At 40.8% G+C, this 22,798-nt stretch overlaps 1 protein-coding gene across 1 annotated transcript; it reads left to right on the forward strand.

The window, feature by feature from the left end:
• Nucleotides 1-21,513: 21,513 nt before the first annotated feature.
• On the forward strand, nt 21,514-22,299 carry LOC130535391 (eukaryotic translation initiation factor 4 gamma 3-like). The gene is made up of 3 exons (XM_057050389.1): nt 21,514-21,595; nt 21,799-21,936; nt 22,068-22,299. Exons 1-3 carry the CDS (start codon nt 21,562-21,564, stop codon nt 22,205-22,207), a joined length of 312 nt encoding a protein of 103 aa, XP_056906369.1. The 5' UTR covers nt 21,514-21,561; the 3' UTR covers nt 22,208-22,299.
• Nucleotides 22,300-22,798: the final 499 nt, after the last annotated feature.

The raw sequence follows: 22,798 nt of genomic DNA on the forward strand, positions 1-22,798 counted from the left end.
AAAGAAGGACAGATAAGTAGGAAGGGCCAAGACTGTTAAGATATTTAAAAACCAATACGAGAGCCTTAAAATCAACGCTGGAGCAGATGGCGGCCCTGTGCAGCTGTTCTGATGCGCCGTCTCCTGATGACCAAGTTCAAATCCAAACGCCAATATTCCACCAGGTCCAGATTTGTTGCAACGAGAAAGGAAACACTTCCAGTCATACAGAAGTCGAGCAAGCAAGACAGTGAAGGCTGTAACTTTGACCTGTGCGGTTTCGACTGAGGAACGAGAGCTTTACCATCCACTGAGCTGTTTCCAGCTCCTCCACTAACGAGCTGATAGGAGGCCTTTGACCAGTGATCACATCAATGTGGGAGGCACCTTCCCCGCGCCGCTATTTTTGGGACAATCGTCCAATGAAATGGTGTAGTGGAGACTCTGTACATCCAAAGTTCTACCTGAACCACATAAATGATGAAATATACACGGAGGTGTGATTAGAAACAAACCACGGTGGTTTTTTGTCATGTGTTGCTGTGTTTTTCCTACTCAAGACAGCAATTAGAGTAAATTCATTACTCTGTACAAGCTATTATAGCGCCATTAAAAGTCCATTATGAGAGAAAGCTGTAAGACCATTGGAGGTGTTTGAAGGCCTTCTGGGTCTAAGTCATAGATGCTTAAGAGACAAAAATAGAGGCATTAAATGTTTTAACATGTCATTGATTATGTATTGATGTCTAAGAAGGCCATGGGGATTAGTTTGACCAGTAATGTGGCTGTGGTTGGCTTTCATACCTAACAATCCAAACATAATTAAAAAGGAACTCATTTTTAAGCAGTAGCAACTGGAAACAGGATCAAAGTTCCAACTACATCATTACAATCTGCACAGAGACAGAAAAAAAAAAGCAATAAAGCCTGTTCGTAAATGTCAGGGTTGGTAGATCATTAGGCTGGTAAGACCTCTGAGGGCAACAACGCCGAATGTCCATGTGCTAATTTTAACCTGTAGCTACTGTAGCTAACTCCAGAACGAAAGGTGACTCATTACGTTTAGTCAGCTTAATTACTGACATGGGTCAGTTATCCAAGTGCGTTTGCTGCTCTATTGGAAGTTGAATAGAAAACAGAGGTTTACATGTTTTGTAACCAGAAATGTACAACGATAATTACAAAGATGAGTCCGGTCATGTTCATCTGGATCATCTAAGCAGCTTTAGAACTGTCTTTACATTATTACCTTTTGAGGCTGTCTGAGAACCGAGTTAGTTTATCTGCCTGACCAGTGAAAACGGGCTCGTACCAACAAACAGCCAGTTTTTAGCACGACCTCCTGCCGCCTCTACTGGGCATCTGCAAAAGTCGGTGGGCGTTGAGCAGACAAAGAACCAGATATAGAAATATGAAAACACCTTCTTGTATTGCCGATTAACAAGGCACACATCTGTGAGTGTGGCCACCTAGTGGTTGGAGGTAATGTTGCGCATTTCATTACAATAACCAGTCAGCCTGGTGCAACATCCACTGGCTTGTGCTGTGAAGCTACAATCAAGGCCTTTGAGAAAACCTTTCAAATAGTCGGTACGTTAGCTAACTAACGGTAGCAGAGTCAGGGAACGAGTTGATAGAGATGAGGGAACGGGACTTGCGGTCTTCAAGTGAGGTCATATATGAGGTCATATTGGGTGGCGGTAGCTCAGAATGTGGGGGATCGGGCTGACAAGCGGAGGGTACAAACCCAGGTGCAGACAAAACACGGAAGGTGTTTTGGAATTAGGGGATACTGCCAGAACACCTTCAGAGCACTTCCGAGGTACCCTTAAGCAAGGGACCGAATCCAAGACCTATGTAACACCTGAACTTCTGGAACCTTCTGAGCCCTAATGGGGCATTTAGGTTAATTTAAGACTTTTCTTAGTCCAGCATAACATGTACTGGAAGTGAGTGACATGCAGACTTGAAGTAGATCATGTGTATAGAAAACCAAAAAACAGGTTGTGGGTAAAAGAAGGACAGATAAGTAGGAAGGGCCAAGACTGTTAAGATATTTAAAAACCAATACGAGAGCCTTAAAATCAACGCTGGAGCAGATGGCGGCCCTGTGCAGCTGTTCTGATGCGCCGTCTCCTGATGACCAAGTTCAAATCCAAACGCCAATATTCCACCAGGTCCAGATTTGTTGCAACGAGAAAGGAAACACTTCCAGTCATACAGAAGTCGAGCAAGCAAGACAGTGAACACTGTAACTTTGACCTGTGCGGTTTCGACTGAGGAACGAGAGCTTTACCATCCACTGAGCTGTTTCCAGCTCCTCCACGAACGAGCTGATAGGAGGCCTTTGACCAGTGATCACATCAATGTGGGAGGCACCTTCCCTGCGCCGCTATTTTTGGGACAATCGTCCAATGAAATGGTGTAGTGGAGACTCTGTACATCCAAAGTTCTACCTGAACCACATAAATGATGATGAAATATACACGGAGGTGTGATTAGAAACAAACACGGTGGTTTTTTGTCATGTGTGCTGTGTTTTTCCTACTCAAGACAGCAATTAGAGTAAATTCATTACTCTGTACAAGCTATTATAGCGCCATTAAAAGTCCATTATGAGAGAAAGCTGTAAGACCATTGGAGGTGTTTGAAGGCCTTCTGGGTCTAAGTCATAGATGCTTAAGAGACAAAAATAGAGGCATTAAATGTTTTAACATGTCATTGATTATGTATTGATGTCTAAGAAGGCCATGGGGATTAGTTTGACCAGTAATGTGGCTGTGGTTGGCTTTCATACCTAACAATCCAAACATAATTAAAAAGGAACTCATTTTTAAGCAGTAGCAACTGGAAACAGGATCAAAGTTCCAACTACATCATTACAATCTGCACAGAGACAGAAAAAAAAAAGCAATAAAGCCTGTTCGTAAATGTCAGGGTTGGTAGATCATTAGGCTGGTAAGACCTCTGAGGGCAACAACGCCGAATGTCCATGTGCTAATTTTAACCTGTAGCTACTGTAGCTAACTCCAGAACGAAAGGTGACTCATTACGTTTAGTCAGCTTAATTACTGACATGGGTCAGTTATCCAAGTGCGTTTGCTGCTCTATTGGAAGTTGAATAGAAAACTGAGGTTTACATGTTTTGTAACCAGAAATGTACAACGATAATTACAAAGATGAGTCCGGTCATGTTCATCTGGATCATCTAAGCAGCTTTAGAACTGTCTTTACATTATTACCTTTTTAGGCTGTCTGAGAACCGAGTTAGTTTATCTGCCTGACCAGTGAAAACGGGCTCGTACCAACAAACAGCCAGTTTTTAGCACGACTTCTGTCAGAATCTTTAGGTTCTCTCTTCCATGCAGCAGCACATCTATGTTAGTGCGTTTGTCGCGTCTTCACTCACTGTGCAGAATGTCATTTTTTCCACATTTGCAGCGCCTGAAGCCGCAAGTATTTGTTTCTATTGTGTGACCAAGACAGGCCCATTTGTCAGGAACAGCCCCCCCATCACCATCCCTGCAGTACTGATCAATTCTTGTAACGGCTGCCTTCATTTTAAGTTTGAACTCCTTATCTTTTCCAACTTTTCTGTACTCCATTAGAAGAAAGCTTTAATTCATCCATATAGTCCAGACAGATGATTGATAGTGAATGAAAGCCTCTTGTCTTGTAATATGTTATCCAAACATGAAGGTGATAATATGAAATCCTTCCTGTATTACAGCTGTCCTGCTAAATGAAATTTATTACTCTCTTTAGACACTTTCTTTTAGAACTTGATTCATCCAACACTGATTAGTTTACAAGTATGATAATTACCCTGAAATTAATCCGGCAACATTTTTTTTTCTGTCTTTGAAATTAATTTATCCAAGTGTGGGATGCAATGTTTAAGATCCTATATTACTGCCGTAGCTAAATTGTCATAATTGGTTTTCTTTAGGTTCTGATGATGGTCTATGATACATATCATTTCATGTAATGGCCTGATGGAAGTTTTGGGTATCAGTGTTTTATTAAAATCCCTCTCACAGACCAAATAAAAGCACAGACAGGGCTGGAGAGCCAGACAACCACTCAAGCAAATGTGTTGCTGAATGTCTAATCGACAAACAAACTAACCATCATCAAGGTGATTATCTCACGCACAGGATTAGTAGATAAATCTGTATATGCATCAGTGAGTCAGCCCACCTACCGTACTTATAAAAAGGATTCTTTTATTTCTGTGGCATTGACAGCTTCTGCTTAAGTGTAAAAAAGAGAACTAATGTGCTGTAAAGAGGAGACCAGTTGAATGTAATCTCAAAAGGCAGCCTCGCTCTCACATCTCTGCAGATAAGCCTCCAGGTTGGAGAGAAAAAATAGATTTTTTGCCCCCATCTACATGTAAAAACCCACTTCTCCCTCCCCTCGCCATCACCAACTCTCTTCCAAAGGATGAAACTAATCGAGTTAAATCCTTTTAAATGGCTTACACAGATGGGTCTAATAGAAGTAATGTGTGTAAAGGATGAAGGGTACCCAGCCCAATAGCTATAATGGCTGTCAACATGACCCCGGGATGGACCTGATAATAATCCTTCCTGTGGTTTTCTCTCTGTAGCACAACCATCAAATATTGAAATAATCCACATGTATGCTGTCTGTGACAGACTGGTGACCCGTCCAGGGTGGGTCGCTAGAGGACAGTGCCAGTGAAGATAGAAAGACAAGGCAGCATGGTCATTTTTCTTTCTTTGGTGGATTTCTTTGTTGGATTTCATCACTGCGCAGTTGTTAGGCATGATGTCTGGAACATTTGCCCCTCTTCTTTGCAAAAGAGTGGCGGATCTCCTGCACACATCCCTCCTCATCATCCCGCAGACATATAAATGGATTCAGGTCTGCGCTCTGGCCGGGCCATTCTAAAACTTTAATCTTCTCCTGCTGTTGTTGTTGATTTGGATGGACATGCTAGGTCATTCCTTTTCATCTCCAGCTTTCTAATGGAATCCTGAAGGTTTTCTGCCAAAACTGATGTTGTTTGTTCTAAGTATATATTTTGAGCTTTGGAAAGCCCCCCCCACCAAAGCACAATGCTGCCCCACCATGCTTCTCTGTGGGGGTGGTCTTCTTTGAGTGATGCACGCTTTGGTTTTGTACCTAACATCCTCTTTGGGATTATGGTCAAAAGGGCCAACCCTGGTTTATACAGACCCAAAAAGAAGGTTGTCCCTGACTAACAAAGGACATGGCTGGACTGGGACGTGCTATTTGTAAAACAAATGGGATCACTTGGTTTGGAAAAAGAACTGCAGTGACATCATCGGCACCTGATTTAAAGAAAAAGCAAAGATTGCTGTAATAAATATGTAAACCCACCGGGTAAAACGTGTCAAGCCAATGTTGTTTCCATGTGATCCTAGTTCGGTCTGTTCATGTTCATGTCTTGTCAGTCCCTTTTTGTCCTGGATTCCCTCCTTTGTCTCCATTAGTCTCCCCCCTGATTGTTTCCACATTTTTGCCCGTCAATTTGACCTGTCATTACCTGCTGACCTTCCGTGTTCCAATCGGCTTATTAAAACCAGTTATGAATCTAAACCTTTGTGGAGTTGTGCTTTTTGGGTCACGTGAGCGGGAATAAAAACGTCACAGGCCAACATCACAGGCCTCATACACAACAGCATTGCAACTGACATAAAAAAAACCCTCAGAGACTTGTCACCACTCTCATGCTGGATGAGGCCACCGGCTTAAATAAAAAGTGCTCATTCAGGGAAGGAATCGCCCGAGGACATATTCTTTGATCCCGTGGAACATTGTCCGAAATCTGCTGGGTGTCAACTCAGATGAGATCGTCCTCTCCAAAACACTCATCGGTCTAAAGAGAAAGGGAGCAACTCGACTTAAAACCAGTTAATACTTTTCAAAGCTGTCTTTTGAGATCCAAAGGCAATATCATAATGTTGTATGTTGACAGATCAGGATGCTCGATTTTTGGGAGCCTGGCAAGAAACCTGGATATATGCATGTTTTTTTAATGGAGAAAATACCAAAAATAGAACAGGTTAACTGAGGATTTTAATGTGCTTTATCCACAATATTGGCCACAGGATGGTGCCATGCTGTTAAATCATGTGACGTTCATCCCAGGACATCTGAAAGACCTCTGGGTTGCATTCTGCCCCTATCTCAAATGCTGAGAGGGACCTTTTTCCTGATGATCTTAATCTGTACAGCAGACAGGGTGTCTCTTCTCCACCATCCATCTCCTCCCTTCTCTATCGTTAGCTTGTCCTTTCCTTTGCCCTTCCTTTCCATACCTGAAGTCCGCTATCGCAAAAAAGACATAAACTTGCACACACTGGACACGAGGTGTAGAGAAAGAAGCAGGGGAGGGAGGCTGGAAACTGTGTGGATGCTGTATCTGCTGTTTTGGAAAAATAGGCTCATATCTGTAGGAAAAAAATACATTCCATTAATCCTAAAAAGAGTTCCATCCTGTCGTCATGGGAACCAGCTTCCTCTTGCTGATTTTTGCCACAGTTTCTGATCTGCTTGCTTTGGTCCAGAGTACGGATGGTTTAGGGATGGTGTTCCTGTACTAGTGAAATCTGGAACCATTTGTCTATGTCTGTGGTGGACATGAGGTTCAGCATGTGTAATGTGCATCTGTGGTGAATGAGAAAGATCACCCCCATCACAGCTAGGCAGCACATTGTTTACATCCTGAAAAGACACACTTTCACTCAAATCTTCCTCCTCCTCTGAGTCTGAGGCTGTTTTATGAAATACCTGGAAAGCCTTAACAAAATTACAACCATAGTCAGTGGCGCTGGTTGTCACTTTCCCACTTTCCCATATGACACATATATTTGTCCGGTCTACCCGGTAATCATGTCATATGTTTGTCGTTCTCTCACCCGCCTACATGTGATTGCAGCTTTCTCCCACTTCAAGGTGGAGGGGTGTATCCAGGGCACTGTCACTCCCACGATGTCCTTATAATTAGCTGTCAACAAGTCTGCTCTGGTAGAAAAATACTCCAGACTGTTAAAGGTTTTTGGAGTTCTTTCTCCATATCTAGGTAGGATATGTCCAGAATGCTTGCGAAGGTTTTGCAGCACGTTGAATGTCCATAGTGTCACATATACATAATGTCATATGTATACGTGTCACATAGTGTCACGTATACATATGTTTATTTTGCTTGAGTATCAGTGGATATATTGACAGTCATTACAAGTACATTACAAGTATTTAAAATAAGGCTGATATTTCCCAGAAACCACTCGCCCATCCTTAATTGACTTACCACAATGTTACCACAATTAATGCATTATTTTTTGACCATAACACTGTCTTTCATAATATATGTGCCCTTTACAGAGCTTACACTTAAGTAACATGTAATATCCTATAGTTATATATAAAGCATGCACACTCCTTCTGCAATAGAATGCCAAAAGTTTGCAATTTGCAACTTTTTAAATTATCTTAACAGCGCCCCTAAAACCCAGGCAGTTTGCAGCCTTTGCCGTGGCAAATGGGCACAATAGTGGCAGATTTTATGGGCATTTTATAGAATGCGTTTAATGAACGGCCCTTTGCAACACACATTTTGTTTATGATCATGAGCCCTTCCCCCCTCATTAACAGAGATCAGATGTGACTACACTTCTAATGTATGCACTGGAGTCATTAAAAGGATATAAATGCACACAACAAGAAATATGTACTGTATATGCATATGTGTTATGTAAGGAATGACAAATAATAGACAAAGGAACAGTTAAGGTGCTGAATAATGGAGTAAAAGATGTTTGATTGGAAGACAGGCAGCAGAGACATTTGGATTTGTGATGTGATCTGTCTCTTCCACAGCAGAGCTAAGGTTACCTATTCAGCAGATCCATGTCCCTCACAGTGTTCTAGTGGGATCAGAGTACAGTACAGTGATTCCTGTTTTGTTTATTGCTTTTCTGTTTACAGATTTCTTGGAGCACAGCACATTCTTGCAGGTGATTATACTTTCATGCAGATCAGTATTTAAACCTCTAAAATTTCTTAATTTCCTCAAGAAATTCTGGCTTGAGGCTTCAGAAACCAACTTATTGGCTGTGTTAAGAGGGCTGGCCTCATTATCATATAAGAAATGTGTGTTTTTAAAGATTGTTTATTACATGCATTCCATAAATTGCCCTTAAAATCTGCCTATTTATGGAACACTTTACCGCAACAAAAGCTATAAACAGATTGATTTTTACCGGTGTTAGTTCACATTGAATAGTTTCACTTTCTGCTCTCAGGAGCTCAGTGAATTGGTACCATGGTAGGATGCTACCTTTCCAGTCATGAAATTTCCTCGCTACTAAATATTCTACAGTCGACTGTTAGTGGAAGCGATTGGGAACGATGGCAACTCAAGATTAGCTCAAGGGCAGTGTGTAGAGAGCTTCAGGGAATGGATTTCCATGGCCAAGCAGCTGCATCCAAGTTCTTGCAAAACGAGGGATGCAGTGGTGTAAAGCGCGCCACTGCTAAACATTAAGAATCACACTTTCTGGCAATCTGATGACATCTGGGTTGGGTTCGACCCCTTACTCCCAGTGAAAGGAACTCTCAATGCTTCAGCACACCGATTTGGACAATGTCATGGTCCCAATTTGAGGGCAGAGTTTGCTGATGACCCCTTCCTGTTCTACCAGGACTGTGCAACATTGCACAAATCAAGGTCCATGAAGACATGGGTGAGGGAGTTTGATGTAGAAAAACTTGAGTGACCGTCACAGAATCTGGACGTCAACCTGATAGAACACCTTTGGGAGGAGACTGCAAACAAGATCTTCTCGTCCAACATCATTGTTTCTGAAAGAGAGGTCAAGAATTCCCAGAAAGACACTTCTAACCCTTTTTGAAAGCCTTCCCAGATGAATGAAAGCTGTTATAGTTGCAAGGCTGGTTCAACACAATGAGATGCAAGGTCTTTATTCTTTTATTTCACTTCTTCTCTCTCGTTCAAACGCATTGCACACATCCTCCTTACTGGACTCTGGAGGACGCTTGGCAGTAATGATGTTCTGCTTCGATTCTACTTTGCGTCTTTTAACATTTACTATTTGCTGGCTCTTGTTTTCTTAAAACCCCCAGTTCACACCCCGGGAGCTAAAACAAGTAACGGTGTTCAAACAACTGTGGCATGTTTGTTATGAAAGTGAGTATTTAGTAGATATTTTAGCCATAGTTGTATATTAGTTTTATTTGATTGGTAGATTCAAAATACTTGTTTTGAAATCTGAAAAATAGTATTGTTTTTCTTTTGCTACTGTATTTTTAGAGATGCAGAGATGTTGGGCAGATGAGGCGTGTTTCTTTTGAGCACCATGATTAAAGGCCACGTTCAAGTGTTCAAGTTTTCCAGTTTTGATGGAAACGGGCACAGCCATCATTTTATTGTCTGAGAGCCCTTTGAACTGATGTGTTCGTGAATGTGCACAACGGAATTGGAAAGATGCTATACAACAGCATCTCTAGGGCAACTGGTTCATCATCACTCTATATTGCCATCCCTTTCATTTTCAATGAAACATTTCTTTGCTGCTGAGTGATAGCCGCCCATTCGATTCTTGAGCCGTCTTGCGTGCACATGCTCTTTGCAGCCCTAAACATATAGTATATTTCCAATTTTGTCAAGGTCAGGAGACTTTCAGGGCCATTATTCTAGCAGTCCTATCAGCAGTCATCTCTGGTATTTTCCTTGGTCTTCCAGACCTGATCGTGACCTTCAATGTTCCTTCAAGCTGCTCTGGGAGTGAAACCTCAGCACTGCCCTCTTGAATGATGCTAAACATCTTAAGTCCCCCCCAAAGAGCAAAAAGCTCAGCTGCATCTTATTGTAAGCAACTATAGCTCCAGTTTGAACCAGAACAAAGATCAGGTACAGGAAGCTGACTCCATCTCTACTTTTAAGATTAGACTAGTTCTAGTTATTATCCTAGACACACAAATTATCATACTTAGAGGGCCGTCTAATTATTAGGTTAACATCTTAGTTATGCTGCTATAGGCCGAGGCTGCCGGGGTCCAGAAACATGATCACCTGACAGGCCTCTGTCACCCCACTGGGTCATGGTCTCCTCTCCTCTCCTCTCCTCTCCTCTCCTCTCCTCTCCTCTCCTCTCCTCTCCTCTCCTCTCCTCCTCTCCTCTCCTCTCCTCTCCTCTCTCTCCTCTCCTCTCCTCTCCTCCCTACCAAGTAGATCAGTCATGGTTGTATGCTGACCTGCTGACCTCCAACCTCGCTGACCGACTCAACTCAACTCTACCAGCAGTTTATTTTAATTAATATAATGTATTTCAATGTTGAGCCTATTCTCTCCTCTACCTGTCCTCCCCCTTCTCCTCTCTCTCTACCCAGCCCCCCATCAGCAGGAGGGTCCCCCTACATGAGCCTGGTCCTGCTCAAGGTTTCTTCCTGTTAAAGGGGAGTTTTTCCTTGCCACTGTTGCTTGTTGGGGGTCAGGCCCTGGGATTCTGCATGCACCTAGAAACAACTTTGATTGTAACAGGCGCTATATAAACAAGGATTGATTGATTAATTGATTGATTGATTAACTCCAGTTAGATTGTCCTCTTTTATTTGCATTTCAAAAGACTTTAAAATAATTCCTTATTTTATGCTGCATGCCTTTAAATAGTATGGATGCTGTTGAAGTGTGTCTTTTAATGCCTCAATTCTAATGCCACAATTTTTAAATAAAAAGTGAATAAAGTTTATTATAAGCGGATATTGCATTTCTTTGAAAAGCTTAACTTTGGTATATTGTGGGGCAAACGACAAAGGAGAATGACTAAATACTGACAAAGATGTACAGCTAGATGTGTTTCTCCAGATGGGTGATTTTACAGTCGGCTGGTCAGTCTAATTGATGGTATATTCCCTCCCTCTAACTCAACTGAACACTGGGAAACCAGCAAACATGCAGAGAAATTGCAAACATTATTATTTATATGATGTTTTTTTTTTGTTTATTTGTTTTCCTACAGTATAAAGAGCTATAAATGAATCAATTGAATGAGATCTTGTAAGGAATTCATCCATGTTTTCCCAAGGAAAATACTTTGATGAGAATATCTAGTTTGGGTCACAGAACTGTACCTTAAGACTGAGAAGAGTTCTATCATGTTTATGGTTTCAACAGAAAGTCAAGACTGTAAAGACGTCCAAAGCGTTTTCAAATTATGCTCAATTTTACTGTACAACAATCACAAAATTGAATTCTGTGCTGGTTTTATTAGGTTCTAACATTACAAAAATAATCCTCTTTAAGTCTTTTTAAGATTTAGAGGCTGGTCTTTGCTGCATGTGAATAAAAAAGAGCTCTATAAAGGCCAGTGGAATGCAACCATTTAATTGTACTGGTGGTTTTTCATCACATATAATAATGAAATGTCTCCTTAATGCAATTTTATACAGCAGGGGAATAACAAGAGTAACAAATTAAATGTTGATGTCCTGTAGCATCAGCTAATTAGAGAAACTGTTTTTTTACTGATCCATCTGTCATATTGACTTTCCAGATAGTGAATATAGAACCATAATAAACCATGGCAACGCTTAAAGTTTACTGCCATTGCCAGTTAAACATGAGTAGAACATAGGGTTGTTGCTTCTCTGTCATCTCTCTACTCTATGGATTAATTTGTGCATTGTTAAACTGACCAGATTTCTTTTATTCTTCACATGTGAACGGAAACTCACAACAAAACCTGATTACTGCGCTGGCCACCATCATCATCTGCTCTGATTAGATTGGCCCTCTCCATCCCCACTCTGGTCTCTGATCGATTGAGCTCTTCGTCTCCACATCATCTGCATCCCTCAGTGTGCCTCTGTCCTGAAAGCAATGTATTAAGTGCTTGTTTGGATCAATTTAATGTGCACTGATAGCATATTTGTAAACTGCTGACTGGCTGGCAAATCCCTTTAATTTACAATATGGTGCTTTTACAAGGATCCTAGTGTTTGACATGCCAGTACCATCCATAGGGTGGACATTAGCAGAGCTAACAGATGCCGTGGACCTGAGTTGAACTGGTCTATTTTTTGGGGTTAATAAAGAAAGCAAACTTTAGTCAAAAGCAGCTCACCACATTCAGAAGACACCAGCTGCGTCCCAGAGTGGACATCATCAGTCTGTCGATGGGAACCACCTGGCACCTTACATCATTGAGAAGTGTTTCCACTAAGCACAATTTTTTTTACTGCAGAAATGTTGTGATTCCTCGAGAAGCAGCACATTTAACTGAAAATATAACCGCAGTGGTGGAGTACATATACCATATATATATATACCACATATATACAATACCGGCCACGCTTCCCCCTTTTAAATCGAGATTCCATTTAGGAACATTGAGTTGATACTTTTAGAAGAGCTGTGCGTTGAATGCTTTAAGAAGAGTTAATGCAGCTTATTGCTCTCATTTTGGTGGAATTAAAAACTAATACAACTTTATTTCCCAGGAGCATTTCCTGCTGAACTGATCAGTGATGACATGAAGATTAAATGGTTTAACATATTGCTTTTTCATGCTTGACAGACTCACAAGCAACACATAATTATCTGCGTAAAATATTCTGTTTCAAATGTATTGAAGCAAAATAAATGATGTGATGATATATTATTAACATAACAAGTGCTATATTTGATTTTGGAAGTTTGAAAATCCAGTATTGGTGTTTTAACATTAAGATTATTATTTTTATATATATATATTTATAATAATAATAATATTTTTAAAAGTTCTTTTGCAGAACATTAACAGCTCATAGGTGTTTTGCTGTCAGCTGGATTGAATTTACACACTATACTGCCACAAATATTGGGATGTCCCTCTAAATAATTGAACTCAGGTGTTCCCATCACATCCCTGTCCACAGGTGTATAAAATTAAACACAGATGCAAGCTGTCTGCTTCTACAAACACTTGGGAAAGAACATCTTGCTTTGGTGCAATTATGCTATCATCTGGAGGATGATGTTCTGGTGTTCTTTCCATTCTTGGTCCGTTCTGTTGCTTTTTGCATTGGCCCAGTTTTAATTTTGAGGGCCTCCCAGATGTTACCTAGGTCACCAGTTGTGGTTAATTTTATAAGGAGGTCAGATTATCCGGCAGAGGGAGCAGAGCTGGATTATATTTGGCTGTATCGTCTCATCTAGTCATCTTTGTTTTCTCTATATATTATTAGCATTTCTTCATTGTATGTGACTTAGTCACCAGATGACTCTGTTCTAACATATTGGTCCATTTCTGAAAATTGAGCACACCATCTACTTTCCCATCCAGCTCCAAATGAAGGAAAAATGTTCCTTGTAGTGATGTTCATTGGGCCACATTGAAACTCGTCTTCAGGAATGAGAAGTTCAGTGGACCGACTACATTGCTTGTAAATCTACCTTTCAGAAGTGCAGCATATTAAATATATATCAACATAGGAACATCTTCATTTTTTCCATTGTAGAAAATGTCTACTTTGATAGATTTAAGTCTTCATAAATTGTTAGGTAGCAGGTAAGTGCTTTTACTTCCACTGTCTTGTCCACTCTTGTGTCTTACCAAATGAAATAAAGTCTTGTCAAAGCAGAATAAGGCGCAGCCATTCCAGAGCAATGTTAAATAATTTATTAAGGCTCCAGAGTTAGCTTGTATTGGTTAATGAACCCGAATCCTCACCCATCCCCCGATACTTTCATTCCATTTTTTTCCAGCTTATAACACTTTTCAACATTCAAAAACCGTGGAATGATTCACTCAAACACTGAAGTCCCCATAGCTTTGAAGAAGCACTAACTAGAATGCAAATACTATTTTAAATAAGTCAAAAATGACCTTCGCCTGAAATGCGCACTTGGTTCTGTCTTTAGCGTGGCCAATCCTCCGCTACATTGTCGTCAACTTTTTCACCTCTTTCCATCAAAATAACTTGTGAATCCTGAATTCATACATTCAGTCATATTCTCACAACTATTGTCCACTCCTAATTGTGGTTGCAGGAGTACGGGAGTCTTTAGTCCCAGCTGTACCTGTACCGGATCCATAACCTTCCTCCCATAAGGTGCAGTGATACATTAGTGATTGTCCATCCTATCAGTGACACACAGAGTTTGCTTTCTGCTTTTCAACAGCCAGTGTGTCCATCAGAAGTGGTTGACTTTCATTAGGTCTGTTTTCACCTTGTCTGAGTAATGTATTTTATGGTTTTATTGCACTGCAGAGCACGTCTTCCACTATCCTCAGCGCTGTTGTCCTCGCCAGTTTTTCTGCAGCAAAATGTAGGTAGAAGGTGAGAGAAACGTCAATAGACATCCCATTATTTTATCTCTTCAGACACTTGAAGGCATGACAGCACAGTTCCGAAATATTGTTAATGTTGTTAATATTGGATTATTTTGAGCACCTGTTTCTACTGTTTGCATCCTGCTCAGTGTCTCCCTGCGCCCTCGGTCGACCTCTGAAGGCTCCATCCTGAAGATGTGGCATGGCTCCTTACGTGTTGGACACGCAGACGAGGACATTTTGGATGAAAATGCTTTGGAGCTCTTGATAATAACAGTTCTCATCAATCCCAGGATTTTTATCTACAACTCCAGTGAACAAGAATCATTCACCTGGGGACATGGCTGCAAATTGACTTCAGGTAGTGCTAGGTTCAAACGACCTGAAACATGAGAGAAACAAATGAGGCAAAGACAACAGTTTTGAATTTTACTTGCAAGGAGAACGGAGAGATGTGCTCAGTTACAGATCTCCAACACGTTCTGACGCACACCTCCCGCCATCCTTCTTTTATTGAAATTAGGAGGTCCCTAGTTACACAGAATTCAAATGTGTCCAAGGGAGGGGGAAACACAAGATAGCAGGTCCCAAACAAAGCAAAAGACTGTAAATCATAATGGTGGGATTATACGTAGGTCTTCACTGATTTGATTAGCTTAGCTCGCACACCGCACATTCTTCCATATCAGACAGATTAAAAGAACATCTCCTGTGTCATGCTCTGTAGCTCTATCTCCAGTCAATGTCACTTCCCCACAGCAGCTGCATTTCTGTCGCCCTTGACCAGAGAAGTTCGAGTTGACATATCAAGCATCATGAACATTAAGCATTAGCATCATTAGCATGCAAATGGTCCACAGGGGCTATATATTTTCAAGCTCTCTCCCCACTGATTTCAGAACTGAAGAAGCCTTCTGGATAGAAGGCGAAACGTCTTCAAGAGAAGAAACCCAGTCCAGTTGACAGAGAAAACTACCTTGGATTAAGCATTAGCAAATAATAAGAAACATTAAGTAATGAGATACAACATAACAAGAATAAAGAATATAACAAGGTAAAAGCAAATAAGAGATAACTTTAATATAATGGATCTAACAGGTAGACATTTATATTTAAAAATTTAAATATCAGAGGACATGTCAAACTCATGAAAAAACAGACCTCTCTTACTAATTCCTCCATGCAGGAGTTGCTGTTGCTACATTGAGCAGCAGTCCCCCTCTCAGGGCTGTTCAGACCCCCAACACTTTGAAGTCGCTCCTGAAGACTCATTTGTTGACAGTTGTTATGATTAGAGGGCCCAGCGCCAACGCTGCACCCCAGGACACTACAGTATGAGTGTGAGAGAGTCAACGCTCTCACGTGAATGAGAGCATTTTCAAATATGCAGGGTTTCTTTTTTTTTTTTGCAGGGCCCATTTGTGGTGGATCCGCTGCACTTGAGCAAAATGAGTGTTGCTCAAATGACTTATGTGGCATTAGTTTGGGGGAGGGTATCAGAATTAGTGAGCAGTCCCTGTTTACCCCCCTCCCCCAGATGTTGAGCCATATGTGTATTATCATCAGAGGGGGGATAAGATCTCAGGATTTTACAGTATTAAAGCTGCTTTATCTCAGCTTTGCAGCGAGATTATGATCCACAGAAGCGAACCCGCCATCTGTCCGCAGAGCAACGGAGGACATTTCTGTTTTTGAGGCAAAATGAATAGACAACAGAGTTGACTTTGCTTTAAGGGTCAGAAGTTGCACACTGTGGGCGAGTATGTGGGGGGATTATTCACACATACTGGAGATGTGGATGCGTAATCCGCTAAGCATAACTGATTCAAAGAATAATAAAGGCAGCGCTTATGCTTTTATCTCCGTTGGCTTTTAGGAGACTGTACAAAAGTCAGCAAATCTTTTTTTAAATCCGCTCCTTTTTCTTGAATGACACACATCCAAACAATATATTCCACTTTCCATCTTTCAGGCTGACATAGCCAACTTGATTTTTCTTGTCTTTTTTTACTACTTGGTTGTTTTCCCCCCCCCCATTTTGCTGTACAGGCAGCAGATGAGCTGGGGAATTGTATAAATAATACAAGTGTTGTGCTCTATTAATCAAATTTGCAGGAGTGCATATCTGATGGGATGTTGAAACAAACCACCAGGAAGAATCTTCGCTTGCTTTGGAGTCATCACACCAGCCCTTCAGAAACATGCAAATTAAACTGCACAGGCTCACATAATCTGATAAACACCCTCTATTAGTAAATACCAAGTGTATAAACACGCTTTCTGCTGGAAATTAGTGTTGATGAGTAGATGATGCAGCATTCTAAACTGTGATTTCAGGGATTTACAGTCACAGGCTTATTGATACTGCTTTGTGTGTCACAAGCTTTTTAATTCCATCTAATTAGTGAACCGTAACCCAGACATAATATGGAATTTGATTGAAACAAGCAATTGTCAACTGATCCAACCCTGGTGCCCTCCAATGTCCTTGAAAGTGCAGAAGCAAAAAATGAAAGTGTAAAATTAGCTTTAGCCAATCACACCACCAGAAGAAGTCATAGATTCAAAGGGCATTTAGTAGCACAGCGAAACTGGCATGGTAATTAGCTTCTTTTTATTGAATTCTCTCACAAGAGGATGCTTTTTATCTGTGTTTTTCACCCTGAAATTGAAGATTCAGACTCATTCCTGACATGAGATTCAGAGATTCCGATCACATAGAGGGGAGTGGCTGCAGAGCTGAAGTATGCCTGTCAGCTGACATTGATGCTGTGAGGGTAGTTAAAGTCATTAGATTGATGAGCGAGTCTGTGTGTGTGTGTGTGTGAGAGAGAGAGAGAGAGAGAAAGGGAGAGAGAGAGAGAGAGACTGAGACTGGTCCTCAAAACTGCTTAAGGCTTAAGACTTGTTTTTAAGGTTTAGGTCAGGTTACAGTCTTGTTAGAGGTTGATTGGTTCAGGAGTAAGGATTTGGGGAATGTGTTATGTCTATGTTTAACTGTGTACAGCTGGGGCTCAGCACATCTCTCAGGCACTAACAAGTTATAGAATTTGAAGTTTCATCTTAAAAGTATCTGGGGACAAATGAAGCAAAACAGGATATTTTGTAGACTGACCTATGGCTGCACAGCCCTCTTTGTGCTTGACTACTCCCTTAACTTTATATTTACAGTTAAGTAATGTCAGGATGCTATTTGAGGAGGTCTCAATGAAGTCAGATACTGAAAATAGATAGTGAAAATGTACCCATCCAGGCTGTAGTTTGTGCTGCAAATTAAAATATATGTATTTTTACACTGTTTTCTGTATTTGAATCAGGCAACTTTTTAAAGGGCGACACAGAGGCCCGATTTAGCCTCCAATCGGGGGCAAAGCTAACTGGCTTTCCAAAATGTGTAGTGAATTGCAACTCATTTTATCTTGTAAAGGGGTCTTTAACAACATTCAAGATTCAAGATTCAAGATAACTTTATTGATCCCTTTAGGGGGTGTCCACCAGGGAAATTAGCATCTCCAAAGATCTACAGCATCTACAAAATTTCCCACCACCATTCCCCCCATCAAACCTATTAAAGATAATAGAATATAAGAAAATAAGAAATAAAATAAAATAGAATAAATTAAAAATAGAATATGAATATAACAATAAATATAAAACTATAAAAATGTTCCGGTTCTCCTGTTGGCATATATGGAAACGGGGAGGCTGCATAGCACAGAAGCTGAGAAAAGGGAAATTTTGACCTGAACATGTGACCTGTGAGGGATGCGCACTCCTGGTGCTCTGTACATGGTTTGGCAATTCATCGCAATTAGCATTTACAGTACGTTTAAGCTGTCTGGGTCAGAGTGAAATGCACAGAAAGAGGATTCTTTCTGCTCTGGCTTGCAAGCCTCTTGTTCACCTTTCAGCTCAAGATTGTGCTTAGGAATGGTTATAGGTGCTGGAATATAACATTTTTCCCAAATGACTAAAATAAATATAATACATTTGCAGCAACCTGAGTCAGTGTTGGGCAGATATGGGTGATTTTTAAATAGGTTAACACCCTGACACATATGTATATACTGTACATACACATGTTTCCCCTTTGAAAAAAAAGATTACATTTTTTAAAATAAATCAGTGAAAACTAGCATTATTTCATAAAAAATACTAGAAAATTAAATAAAAACCAGATAAAACTCATTCCATTTTAATTAAAGATACCGGAAATAGTGAAAATGTAGCTATCCAAGCCATAGTTTTTGTCGCTGTTTTGGCCCACTCGTGAGGTCCACAATGAAAGAGGAAGACACGCTGACCAGTTCAACCCTTTATTTCTTAAACCAAAACGAAAACGACCTATAATAATTATAACCTGCAGATGGTGGGGATCTACTTGGAGAGGCGGAGTCACAGAGCGCATCAAAGGTCAAAGGATCAAGGACTCAAAATGAAAGACAGGGTTTTTTTCATTGAAGTAAACATGAAAGACCTCACATAAAAGACCTAAATTCGACAGTTAAATCCGGCTGAAGGTTAGTAAAGCTTGATCCAAACCAAAGCACCTGCTAAAATATTATCAGTTAATGCTAATTGTAACATTTAAAAAGGAACAACCAGCAAAACTCCAGTCCAGTCCAGTAAGTCCAGTAACTTTCTACTGCAAGTGAGTGAACTCTCCCCTTTCTGATAGTTTTAAGATAACTGCCACTGAGATTTTACAAGGGAGCACGTTTTGTCATCTTGAAACTATGAATGTTTTTCTTTTCTTAAACATTTTTACTAAATGTATTCATATTCTCATATCTTCATGACCCCTTTATCCTTTTCGGGGTCATGGGGAGGGCACACATATAGATGAAGGCAGGGTATACCCCTGGTTGAGTTCATCACAGGGCCCTATGTTAGCTGTTGTGGATTTGGTATCTTGCTCTGGCTAGGCGGTGCTTCTTCCACCTTCCCCTACTACCTTCCTTGCTTTGTCTGCACCGAAGCCTGAACTAAGAACCCTCCGCTCCTCAGCCCAGTCCCCAACAGCTACCGCCACCCACCTATTCTTCAATTAATTCAAAGCACCAAACAAAAAACAGGCCATTATGGACATTATGGAAACTTTAGGGTGAAATTTTCCCTCAGTCGAAAACATTTAACACTTCAAAGAAAATGGCGTATTTGTATGTGACACTATGAATTTACTTGTCATTCTAAATTATAGCAAATGTTTGTTTTTTGTTTTTTCTTGTGGTTTCAGACTCCAACAATGAGCACTAACAGTTACCGCGCAGGACAGGTTCCCTCCATCAGAAGCTCCCAGAGTGGTGGCGAGGGAGATGGACGGACAGAAGGGACGACTGAGGAGCTAATCAGAACTTTTCGGGGCATCCTTAACAAGCTCACCCCTGAGAGGTTTGAGAGCCTCATGAAACAGGTGGATGAGCTCAACATCAACAATGAGGAGACACTGAATGCAGTCATTGAGCTCATCGTTAACAAAGCTTTGACTGAGCAGAGCTACAGTGCAACCTATGCGAAAATGTGTCACCACCTGAAGGGGGTAAACTCTGCATTCTTTGTCTGTATGATTGGTTGAATTTGGACCAGATTATTGTTACTGATATGCCAAACCTTTCCCACATCAGGTGACGGTCCCGTCCCGGAGCAGCGATGGATTCATTTACTTTCATAAACTTCTGCTCCAAAGATGCCAGATGGAGTTCGAGAACGGACTTCTGAAGGAAAAGGAAAACAATGTGTCTGTTGCTCAAGAGGTGAGTACCGGCACGCCTACAGCGGAACGAAATATACAAGTGCAATTATAGGACTGAAGCTCAGCCTTATAAATGCACCTATCATGAGAACTTTTTATTTTTCCTACAAAATTGTGTTTGCTCAACGAACAGTGGAATAGTTAGATTTTGAACTCAAACTTAAATGTAAGCTTTACAGTGTTTCACCTAAATTAAATACATGTAAATCTGCCCTCAAAGGAAGGTGAGGAGCAACAGTTAAAGGTGGACCTGGAGCAGACCAAACTCAAGACGCGCGTGCGTTCAGTGGCAAACATGAGGTTTATCGGTGAGCTTTTTAAGCTGAGAATGATCACGGAGGCAATACTACACACGTGCGCAGTTAAACTCCTCCAGGACGTGTGCGAGGAGTCTATGGAGTGTTTGTGCAAGCTCCTGTCCATAGTGGGGAAAGACATGGACACTGAGGCGGAGAGGGTAAGGAGAACTGTGTGCAACACACACACACAAAACACACACACACATACACAGATAAACACACTAACACACTGTCCACGCATAAACTGAATGAGTGGGACTCTTATTTTCTTCCTTTTATTTTCTTCCTTTTAGCCAAAACTCAATAGCTACTATGACTACATTTGCTACCTGCTGAAGGAGTGGAAGATGTCCACAAGAATAAAATTCATGTTGCAGGATGTTGTGGCCCTAAGAAAGGTGAGACTCTTTGATGGTTAAATCATGAATATAGTCTGCAAGTCACGGTTGAATTCTCATCACATCTCATGTGTGACCTTCAGAACAATTGGGTGCCCCGCAAGAAAGATGACGGACCAAAAACCCTTCAGCAGCTTCACCAAGAGGTGAAGCAGGCTGAAGAGAGGGAGCAGTCCCAGTTCAAGAAAGGGCAAAACACCATCCAACAAAGAGGTGGTGGCAGGTCGGCAGATCGCGGCCAATCCTTTAATGTGAAGGTCTGTGATGGAGACAGGAAGCAGAACAACCATTTGGGCAGCAGCTCAACTTTTGAGATGAACGGGCAGCCGAAAGAGAGAGAACCTGTCACGTTCCTGAATGAGCAAAACAGAGGAACACAGATTAAATCTGTCAGCAAAATTCCTGGTAAATAACTGAAAAAGCCAAAACATTTGGTGCATTTTTAAAGCAGACATCTGGATGGGGATTTTCACTACTTGTTGCTCTTTGCAGTTGAACACAAGAGCACCCCAAAAGGTGGATCATTATCAAAGCCTTTATCAGCGTTGATCACAAAGGAGGAGGCACAAGCGCAGGAATGCAATGAAGAAGAAGTACACCAAGCGCTAAAAAGACTCCTGCAGAACTCTGTAAATGATAAAATAGAAGAGTGGATCCAGGTAACTCCCGATGAGAATGACCTTTAAACTGGATTTTTCAATAGAGGTTGTGACTGTAGGCATGAAACTAACAAAGGTTCCTCTCCCCCCTCCCAGAACACTCTCACTGACAGGCAGAGGTCGTCAGATGCTTTTGTGAGGGCATTGATGAGAGCAGTGTGCCAGTCAGTCATTGTTGACTGTAAGTGTTCTATAATGTCATATAGAGGCAGAAAACTCAGCCTTTTTGTCCAAAAACATGATTCATTAGTTTTAATCCACAAAGATGTTTGTTTTACATTATGTGAGCACATACTCAAAACCAGCCTGTGACACCTTTATGGCCCATGATTAGCTGTGTTCAGTTTCTTTACAGTGGTGTGAAGAGAGTGTTTGTGTTGTCAGGTGGGGTTTATACACTCAATACCTATGAGCTGCTCGAGAGAGTGAGCCTGCTCAAGAGGTACATCACTGATGACCAGAAGCAGCTGGTGGCCCTGAATGTTCTACAGCAGCTGGTGGTCCACATAGACCAACCTGATGGTGAGTGTCCCATCTATCCACCTTGACGGTCATGGCTTTGTTCATTTTAAATTTGAACTATAAATTCAGAAGCCAGTGGTGTTTTTCTATTTACTTATTCCTGTGATTTTTGCTGGTGTGTGTCTGTGTAGGTCTGCTGCGGATGTTTTTTGATGTATTGTGGGATGAAGAAGTCATCCAGGATGAGGCCTTCTTTAAATTCAAGTCATCAACAGTTAATTTGATATCCGTAAGCAACTTTTTCACCATGCTCCAAGAGGCGAACAACTGACGTTGGGGAGGAAAAAAAATCATTTTTAAAAACAAATCTGCATTATTTCATTGTCATTAATATCATCTGTCTGAATAAAATTCAATCTATGTCCAAATACAAGTCCTTGAATATCATTTATGTTTTAGTGAAGTTGGGTAATATGGTCCCGACTGGCACCATTTATCCTGATTTGATAATCATGTTTTACTTTCTAAAGGAGTTTTGGTTAAATGTTCAAGAGAGTTATAAACATTTACACTAAAACTACCTGAAGTGCACAGTCTCTAACAAGTATTAATCATTTATAATGGTGAATGATAAAATAAAGTGCTATATAAAGTAAAATAGATTCTGATATTTTGAGCATATTTCTTATATTTGTTTTTCTAGTGATACTAAAACATTACACTCAAACTTGATGTAATGGGATGGAAGTGGTGGGGATTCAATTTCATCACATTGATCATACATAATATTAGAAATATAAACTCAAAACATATAAAAATAGCATTTATGTAAAGTAATCCATACAATTACAAGTGTGTGCGTGCGTGTGTGTGTGTGCGTGTCTGTGTGTGACGGAGAGAGAGGACAGGATAAGTTGACGTG

Source organism: Takifugu flavidus, chromosome 12 (assembly GCF_003711565.1).
Source record: "Takifugu flavidus isolate HTHZ2018 chromosome 12, ASM371156v2, whole genome shotgun sequence".
NCBI lineage: Eukaryota > Metazoa > Chordata > Actinopteri > Tetraodontiformes > Tetraodontidae > Takifugu > Takifugu flavidus.

Bases quoted from the DNA above. Each gene is read 5' to 3' on its own strand.
- LOC130535391 (XM_057050389.1), top strand. From the start codon at position 21,562: ATGAGAGCAGTGTGCCAGTCAGTCATTGTTGACT. The intron at 21,596-21,798 runs GTAAGTGTTCTA...TTGTGTTGTCAG, and splicing joins CCAGTCAGTCATTGTTGACT to GTGGGGTTTATACACTCAAT. The intron at 21,937-22,067 runs GTGAGTGTCCCA...GTGTCTGTGTAG, and splicing joins CCACATAGACCAACCTGATG to GTCTGCTGCGGATGTTTTTT.